General features: G+C 43.8%; 1 protein-coding gene and 1 long non-coding RNA gene across 26 annotated transcripts in view; one reads left to right on the plus strand and one right to left on the minus strand.

The window, feature by feature from the left end:
* Window positions 1-4,881, plus strand: part of CPSF3 (cleavage and polyadenylation specific factor 3) — a 31,111-nt gene extending 26,230 nt beyond the window's left edge. For all 25 annotated transcript variants that reach the window (XR_014051587.1, XM_081483481.1, XM_081483482.1 and 22 more), the window contains 4 exons: window positions 511-598; window positions 1,543-1,612; window positions 2,646-2,742; window positions 4,701-4,881. Coding sequence is in view for 24 of the 25 variants with exons in the window: in XM_081483481.1 (XP_081339607.1) it covers window positions 511-598; window positions 1,543-1,612; window positions 2,646-2,742; window positions 4,701-4,802 (357 nt within the window). In the remaining variant the exon portion in view is untranslated. The remainder of the gene's footprint in view (window positions 1-510; window positions 599-1,542; window positions 1,613-2,645; window positions 2,743-4,700) is intronic.
* LOC145503607 (uncharacterized) lies at window positions 21-9,390 on the minus strand. Its single transcript, XR_014051589.1, has 3 exons — window positions 9,330-9,390; window positions 8,768-8,952; window positions 21-646 (listed from the first exon to the last, which is right to left on the minus strand). It is a non-coding gene; the product is annotated as an uncharacterized LOC145503607 (long non-coding RNA).
* Between the last annotated feature and the right edge of the window lie 25 nt (window positions 9,391-9,415).

Below are 9,415 nucleotides of genomic sequence, written 5' to 3' on the forward strand. Positions count from 1 at the left end.
AGGCGGGGTGGGGGTGGGGGTCTCACCTAACCTGGCATACCGGGAAGACTTGTAGAGCAGTGGGCACAGGACAGTGACAGAGGATCTTAGGCTTCATATGAGAGACAGAAGCAAATCTGTAAAGATGAGACTGGCTATGCTACTAAAATATAGTGACTAGCAATTTGAATCCCAAAACTAGCAGTTAATTACTGTTTATGTTATCTTATGCAAATTACTTTTGAGTCAATTTACTCCTTTATGGTGAAGATGTGAGTTAAATGAGAGGATGCGTATAAGACACTCACCACAAAGGACGTACTTGGTATAAGACATCTTACTGTTGTTTAAAAAAAAAAAATTAGAGAAGTCAGCATTATTAGTTAATTTCAGTAAATAATGGGTCAGTTGATTTCAGCGAAATGCTAGAAGCGGTAGTCCCCCACGTACAGTCCGTGGATGGGTGGTGGTGATTGCAGTTTGTGGGCGTGGCTGGGCTGTACCCCGCTAATTCTGCCTCTTGCTTTGCAGTGGTTGGCAAATCCTTCCAATGATATGTATGCAGATACAGTCACAACCGTGATACTAGAAGTTCAGTCAAACCCAAAAATAAGGAAAGGTACAGAATTACTTCATTTTTTTCAATTCTTTCATTTCTCCCACGGTTCTGTGAAATAAAAAGCAAAAAACAGTCTTCAAGAACTTGAAATCTCTTGATTGTTTCATTCCTATAGTTCAAGATATATGAATAACAGTGTATACTACTAATATTTTACTTACTTTTTATCCTGAGTTTCCATTCGTGCTGTAAAAGTGTGGTTGCAATTAACAGGAAGATAAAAATCTCTTTAGTAATAGTCCTCTTAAAAACAATCAGAAATTCCAGAATATTGCTGAATTGAGCCAACATTTCTAATATGAAAATATGCTGCTATATTCATGTCTAGTAAAACTTGTTAAACAAAATGGAATTTCCATTGGGGGCAGTTTTGCAGTAATTTTGTTTTCTTTTCTAAGAAGCATTTTTTAATCAAGGAAAATGCCCATGAAAATATCTTTGTATCATTTCTTTATAGTTTGATTCTATTTTATACGTAATTCAGTATAACACATGTTAAGGTACACGTGTACGGTGGGTCTTTGTGTTCCTGGGGAGGAAGCTATGCTTGAAATATTCCGGGAAGCCTCACATGCCAGCTCTCTTCTAGAAGCACCTTCTGTGAAACACTCTGATTCTTCATTGATAGGATTTGCTCCCGTTTCCTTTCTTAACCTGCCGACACCTCAGTCTGGATCTGGAAACAGCAGCTGTATCTGTACCTGCATGCATGTTCAGCCCTACCTGCCATTTATTTTCGAGTCCCCACATTCTGAGGACACATAAGAAAGCTTACACATTTCCCTCGATTTACCTCCACAGGTAGATGCTCTATGTACATTTGTCACTGAAAGGATTCCAGTTAACCATTTTGGTTTCTCAGCAACTGCCTTCTGATTATTGATTTGGAAATTATCCTAACCAGGAATATGGACATTGAACCCACTGTTGCTTTTTCTCCCCAGGTGCAGTACAGAAGGTTTCTAAAAAATTGGAAATGCACGTTTACAGCAAGAGGCTGGAGATCATGCTCCAGTAAGTGTTGCGTGATCACTGCTCAACTGGGTAGTGACGCAGGAGGGAGGTGCTTGGTGCCGGTGCCATCGCTGCCTGGCTGTGAGGCTCAGACGAGGCCACCGAACTGGTCTGGGTGCCAGTTTTCTATCAGTAAAGTGGCTTGCACCGCTTCCTTCCAACTAAACATCCCAGTCACTGCTAAGTGTAACTCACAGGAGGCCTTTGGAATTGACGTAAAGGCCCAGAGAGCCAGTGGACTGGGGTGCTTGGATTTGAAGACTACTCCAGCGCTTCATAGCCATGGGGCTTTAAGCAAATCTGTGTCTTGTTTCCCTCCCGTATGAAAGGGGCTCCTTACCAAAATGAAGTGAAAGTGAAAGTCGCTCAGTCGTGTCCGACTCTTTGCGACCCCATGGACTATACAGTCCATGGAATTCTCCAGGCCAGAATACTGGAATGGGTAGCCTTTCCCTTCTCCAGGGGATCTTCCCAACCCAGGGATCGAACCCAGGTCTCCCGCATTGCAGGTGGATTCTTTACCAGCTGAGCCACCAGAGAAGCCCCCTTACCAAAATATATACAGATTAAGATAATGTATATGAAGTACCTAACACAGTCCCTGCTGAATGGAGCACAATAGCTGTTTATGTCCCCTGTCTTGTAAAATTAATAAAATACATGAAAGTAAATAAATCTCAGGGGTAGATAGGGATAAATGCTGTGGCTGACAGTAAAGATTCTGCCTGCAATGCATGAGACCTGGGTTTGATCCCTGGATGGGGAAGATCCCCTGGAGTAGGAAATGGCAACCCACTCCAGTATTCTTGCATGGAGAATTCCATGGACAGAGGAGCCTGGCCGGCTATAGTCCATGTGGTCACAACAGAGTCGGACACAACTGAGCAACTGACACTTTCCCTTTTCGGGGGTAGGTATAAATATTCCACTTCACAACTACAGGCTATTTCCAATATTATTTTCCCCCAAAATATAAAACTGTACATATTTGTAAAGCATTTTCCACTAATAGTGCATCTTTGTTTATTTTAAGGGACATATTTGGAGAAGACTGTGTTAGTGTAAAAGATGGTTCTGTTCTTAGTGTCACAGTGGATGGAAAAACTGCTAACATAAACTTGGAGACACGGGTATGTAGCTGTTCATTTCTACATCTCAAGACATTTGGGGGAAAAAAGTGGAAGCAAAAATCTCTTACATTTTGGCATTTCCTTCCAGTTTTTTCCTACATTTGTAAAATTATGTTTGTGTTACCAGTTTTGCTTTCTTACTTTTTATTTCTCTTTTGTCATAAGCAGTTTTTGCATGTTGCTGCATAGCGCACATTTCCCTTGTCTTTATTACTCCACTGTTTTGTATTTGCATCATGTGCCTTAACCTCAGCATTTCTCTAGTTTGGCATCCAGTTGACTCCAGATTTTTCAGAGAAGCCGCTCTTCTGTTGGCAGCAAGATCCAAGTGATTTTTCCAAACAATGGGCTTCCAGAGTGTAGGGCCTCCTCCTACCACACCCAGCAGATCTTTCAGGATTATGTCACAGGCAGAAATGAATAAGTATATCCTCCTTGTGGAGTTGTTTTTGAAGGTTAAAACAGTTCTACTAAACAAATAACACTTTTGGTATTTCTTCTGTATATACTTTGACTGTTTAGATGTTTTGAGAAAACACTAGATTTATTTTACCTCAATAAGAAAAAAAAAAATAAGCTAAGAATCTAGAGAAGAAATATTGAGAGCTAGTAAACCTATGAAACAAACATTCAGATCAGATCCGCTAACAATTAAAGGAAATACAGATTAAAGCATGAGACGTCACTGTTTCTGTACCTATATTGGCACAAGTTAAAAAGGGTGCTATGACCCAGTGACGGTGAAAGAAGAGGGAAACAGTGACTTCCAGGGCTATTTTGGACAAGGAGGAGGCTGGAGGTTGGGTGGCGCATTCTTTCTGCAGGGTGGTTTGGTGATCTGCATCGAAAAAAATTCTTCAAAAAATAAATACTTTTATCCACAATTCCACTTACTGGATTTAACCAAAGAAGATAATTAGGCAAGTGAGCAAAAATATCTATAAAAGGATGTCTATTTTAGCATTGATTATAACATAGAAAAACTTCAAGAGACCTACATTTCCAAGAGCAGGATCTAATAAATAAAACAACTGAAAAAATAATATATGTGTTATACCCTTATAATGATACTATATGTACAGCCACTAGGAATGATTTATTAATGTGCAAAGTTGTTGAGTGGGAGGGGAAAGTTACAAGATAGCAAGTATGATAAATTACCCCATTTTTATTTTAAAGGAATATGTGTATAGCCAGAAGTCCAGAAGATTATATACTGAAAGGTTAACAGTAGTTATCAGTAGGTCATAAATTAAGGGTGTTTTCATTCCTAAATTTTTACATGAGGGATATTTATTGTGTGACAAAAATACTTCTAAACAGCATAGTGATTTGTAGTTAAGAAGTAATTGGGAGATGACTGGGCTTGCCAGATGGCGCAGTGGTAAAGAATTTGCCTGCCAGTGCAGGAGATGTGGTTTCGATCCCTGGGTCGGCAACATCCCCTGAATGAGGGAACGGCAACCCACTCCGGTATTCTGCCTGGGAAATCCCACGGACAGAGGAGCCTGCGGGATACAGTCCATGGACTCACAAAGAGTTGGACCAACTGAGCATGCATGCATGGCACTCTAGATCAAATTTAATACCAGATGTTGAGTAGATGACCACATCTATTGTTTGCTCAGTATTTCAGTAATTTGTGTTGCATAGACTAAATTCCTTGGAGTATCATTTGCTGGATCAAAACACAGGCTGTGAAGTAAACAGTTCTCTCAACTTTCCTTTTATTCTTTTTTTCCTCCCAAGTTAGCCTCTAGTTAGACCCAGTCATCATGCTATTGGGAATCTCTGCATCCTGGTGCAGGCCACAGGTGTGCAGTGCAGCCATTCTGGCTTTTGATAATCTAGGCCCCACCCCCTTGGGAACCAGCTGTTTTTAAAGAGCATTAGTTTACCTTGCATATAATAATTCTAGACACTTGCGTTAATAGGCATGTCTGTGCTCTCACTTTCAGACTGTAGAATGTGAAGAAGGCAGTGAAGATGATGAATCCCTCCGAGAAATGGTGGAACTGGCAGCCCAGAGACTGTACGAGGCCCTCACGCCCGTCCACTGACAGCCTCTCTCTGTTGATGACGTTCAGCCTTTTGTAATGCCGGACTCTACTTGCTTAAAATAAAATACATTCATTTCTCTGGGGTAGCCTATTCACTTTCAATGGCAACTGGCCTTTATCCCAGCACCTTGAATACTGCTAAATCACCACCTAATTTGTCCATTATTCTTGCACTGCTGAATAAACCGCTGTTAGTGATTCTGCTTCTAGGCACGTATGCAGCTCCCTCAGGAACTTCAGATCTGCTCCCAGCAGCCGGGTCCGAATGTCTTATGTCCCTTTTAAGGAAAGGTAATGTGTGATGGTTTGAGTTTTCATTTACATCCTCTGAATTTGAATTACTAATTAGACATTATCACTTCAAGTTTTAAGCCCCCTTTCTATTTCTTACCAATATTCTTGCCAAATTCCTTAATTTATAGTTTGTAAAATTGGGACTTTAGAGATTCAATAATATTTTCTTTGTATAATTCAGTTCAGTTCAGTTCAGTTGCTCAGTCATGTCCGACTCTTTGCGACCCCATGGACTGCAGCACACCAGGCCTCCCTGTCCATCACCAACTCCCAGAGCTTACTAAAACTCATGCCCGTTGAGTCAGTGATGCCATCCATCCATGTCATCCTCTGTCGTCCCCTTCTCCTCCCACCTTCAATCTTTCCTAGCATCAGGGTCTTTTCAAATGAGTCAGTTCTCCCCATCAGGTGGCCAAAGTATTGGAGTTTCAGCTTCACCATCAGTCCTTCCAATGAATATTCAGGACTGATTTCCTTTAGGATGGACTGGTTGGATCTCCTTGCAGTCCAAGGGACTCAAGAGTCTTCTCCAACACCACAGTTCAAAAGCATCAATTCTTAGGCACTCAGCTTTTTTTATAGTCCAACTCTCATATCCATACATGACCACTGGAAAAATCATAGCCTTGACTAGACGGACCTTTGTTGGCAAAGTAATGTCTCTGCTTTTTAATATGCTGTCTAGGTTGGTCATAACTTTCCTTCCAAGGAGTAAGCGTCTTTTAATTTCATCGCTGCAGTCACCATCTGCAGTGGTTTTGGAGCCCCAAAAAAATAACGTCTGCCACTGTTTCCACTATTTCCCCATCTATTTCCCATGATGTGATGGGACCGGATGCCATGATCTTAGTTTTCCGAACGTTGAGCTTTAAGCCAACTTTTTCACTCTCCTCTTGCACTTTCATCAAGAGGCTCTTTAGTTCTTCTTCACTTTCTGCCATAAGGGTGGTGTCATCTGCATATCTGAGGTTACTGATTTCTCCCGGCAATCTTGATTCGAGCTTGTGCTTCATCCAGCCCAGTGTTTCTCATGATGTACTCTGCATATAAGTTAAATAAACACAGTGACAATATACAGCCTTGACATTCTCCTTTTCCTATTTGGAACCAGTCTGTTGTTCCATGTCCAGTTCTAACTGTTGCTTCCTGACCTGCATTCAGATTTCTTAAGAAGCAGGTCAGCCCGGGGCTGCTTTCTCAGTGAAAAGGCCTGATTTCGCCCTCTGAACAAGAGCACAGACAGGGGCCAGCTCCTCAAGTCACAGCCCAGCCGCAGAGCTGTTACACTCACTGTCAGGTTAAAGCCTCCAGTCATCCAGTCACTGTTTAGTTCTTCCCTGTGCTTCAGTGACACACATGTCAGTGCCTGAATCTGAATGTTTGCTTGAAACTAAATACATCTATTTCTATAAGGTACTCTGTTGCTGCTGCTGCTAAGTCGCTTCAGTCGTGTCCGACTCTGTGCGACCGCATAGAGGGCAGCCCACCAGGCTCCGCCGTCCCTGGGATTCTCCAGGCTAGAATACTGGAGTGGGTTGCCATTTCCTTCTCCAGTGCATGAAAGGGAAAAGTGAAAGTGAAGTCGCTCAGTCGTGTCCAACTCTTAGCGACCCCATGGACTGTAGCCTACCAGGCTCCTCCGTCCATGGGATTTTCCAGGCAAGAGTACTGTAGTGGGTTGCCATTGCCTTCTCCATAAGGTACTCTACTTTGGTCCAAACCAAAGGTCTAAGGGTCACCTTTTATAGATGTCATTTAAGATTTTGTTTAGATAGATTTAAAAACATTTTTAAGTTAATACACACTTGCATTATCTTTATAACACAGGTTATATACAGCAAAAAGAGCAAGTCCTGTTTCCCAGTCCCTCCCCCTAAGGTACCAATTTTAGTTAAGGATGCTAAGCTGCTCTTGAATCTGCACTGTGGCTCTTAAGTCCAGGTCATTTTCTCCCATTTGGTTCCTGCCACGGTCTTCCTTCTCCTCTTCCTATGACTGATTCCTAAAATAGCAGATCTGCCTTCAAGTCACCCCTGCTGGAAATCCTGCAGGGCTTCTTCACCTTAATTAGGGTGAAGTCTGAACCTTAACTTGGCCTCACAGGGGTTCTCAACCCTGGCTGCACATTGGAATCATGTGGAAAGCAGTGACTTTAATGTGCTGATATCTGTGTCCCAACATCTGCAGTGTAGTTAACTGGTCTGCAGTGATGCTACTTCATCAGCACACTCTTAAAGCTCTCAGGTGATACTAGTTGAAGCCAAGAACTCCCAACCTGAAGATAGGGTCCCTGCCTGCCTCTCCAGCTCCAGCCACTCCCCCGACACTCCACATCCAAGCCACCCAAATGGCAACTTTTCTAATGCACATGGCTTCCCTGCTGGTCTTTCCCTTAAGCTCAGTTCTTTGAGGACATCCTTCTGGCTCACTTCAGTCACAGCTGTCAAACTTCATGGCATGACTGAGTGACAAGGACTCTCCTTTGAGCAAACATGGGCCAGGGTCCTCTGTCTTCTAAGCCCCCACCTTGGGTCCTATCCTTGACCCCTTTCAGTTCAGTCGCTCAGTCGTGTCTGACTCTTTGCGACTCCGTGGACTGCAGCACACCAGGCTTCCCTGTCCATCACCAACTCCCAGAGCTTGCTCAAACTCCTGTCCATCGAGTCGGTGATGCCATCCAACCACCTCATCCTCTGTCATCCCCTTCTCCTGCCTTCAGCCTTTGGCAGCATCAGGGTCTTTTCCAGTGAGTCAGTTCTTCCCATCAGGTGGCCAAAGTATTGCAGTTTCAGCTTCACCATCAGTCCTTCCAATGAATATTCAGGACTGATTTCCTTTAGGATGGACTGGTTGGATTTCCTTGCAGTCCAAGGGACTCTCAAGAGTCTTCTCCAACACCACAGTTCAAAAGCATCAATTCTTCGGTGCTCAGCTTTCTTTATAGTCGAACTCTTATATCCATACATGACTACTGGAAAAACCATTGCTTTTACTAGATGGACCTTTGTCGGCAAAACAATGTCTCTTTTTTAATATGCTACTTAGATTGGTTATAGCTTTTTTCCAAGGAGCAAGTGTCTTTTAATTTCATCGCTGCAGTCAACATCTGCAGTGATTTTGAAGCCCCCAAAGATAAAGTCTCTTACTGTTTCCATATCTTAAACTCAGTTTTAGCAAGAATCCTGCTGAGTCTTGGCCCCTTCAGCTCAGTTTTAGCAAGAATCCTGCTGAATTGGTTTAGGAAAAATTCCTCACCCTTTGTCTAATCACCCTGAATATCCGCTCAGATTCCTCATCCTGATATCACCCTGCCCTGCCTTCAATGGGAACACTGTCAAAGAGATATATCCTCCCTCTTGGTAGTTTCACGTTCACCTGACCCCTCACCCTGCACCTTGACTACAGACCCCCCACTCTTCTTTCTTATATACAGAGTTTAGCCTATCTCTGTCCCCTACTGCAAAATTCCACCGGGGTCATCCTTCCTGGGTAGTGTGCCGTACTATGTTTAGCAAATGTCATAACTTTTTCTTTTAACCGAGGTCAGAACGTTGGATGCCTAATTTAATTAACAAGAGATAGCTGTGATGAATGAATCCCTTGGAAGTCCTTGCTATACCGTTCGTTAGTTCTTTAAACGATTTGCCATTTGCTCAAACATCTGAACCCACCTTCGCAGAGTGGATGTTGGATCTGATAGCAGCGCCACATCGCTCTTTCGGGGTTGGCTTCCACTCGCAGAACCAACAGTCAACACTGGCCAGAGGGCAGGTGGATGCAGCCTCGCCTTATCTGTCCGGGGGAATCGATGGGCTTCCCGAGGACAGGGCTTCCACGCGCGCCCCGCATCTAACGGCTCGGGTAATGGAACAAAAAGCTAATGAATTGCAGGAGGCTGAGCTTTTGTAAACTGACAAAAATGAGCTCTCCAAGAAGCGACAGCTAGCCACGTCTTAAAAGTGACTGCTTGGCCCCCCAAAGGGTCCAACTGGTGGCTCAGCTGGTAAACAATCCGCCTGCAATGCGGGAGACCTGGGTTCGATCCCTGGGTTGGGAAGATCCCCTGGAGAAGGGAAAGGCTACCCACTCCAGTATTCTGGCCTGGAGAGTTCCATGGACTGTATAGTCCTTGGGGTCGCAAAGAGTCGGTTACAACTGAGAGACTTTCACTTGGTCTCCAAAGGAACCCCGCTCCTGGAGCCCCTAAGGGCCCATTCGGGAGGAACAGCCAACCTGGGAAGACGTGCCAGCGAAGGCTGCGGACTGCGCAGGCGCCTCCCCCTCCTTCCCGCCCGCCGCGCTCCCCCTCCCCCAGCCCC

The sequence above is a fragment of the Giraffa tippelskirchi genome, chromosome 4 (genome assembly GCF_054371585.1).
Source record: "Giraffa tippelskirchi isolate mGirTip1 chromosome 4, T2T-mGirTip1v1.2.pri, whole genome shotgun sequence".
NCBI lineage: Eukaryota > Metazoa > Chordata > Mammalia > Artiodactyla > Giraffidae > Giraffa > Giraffa tippelskirchi.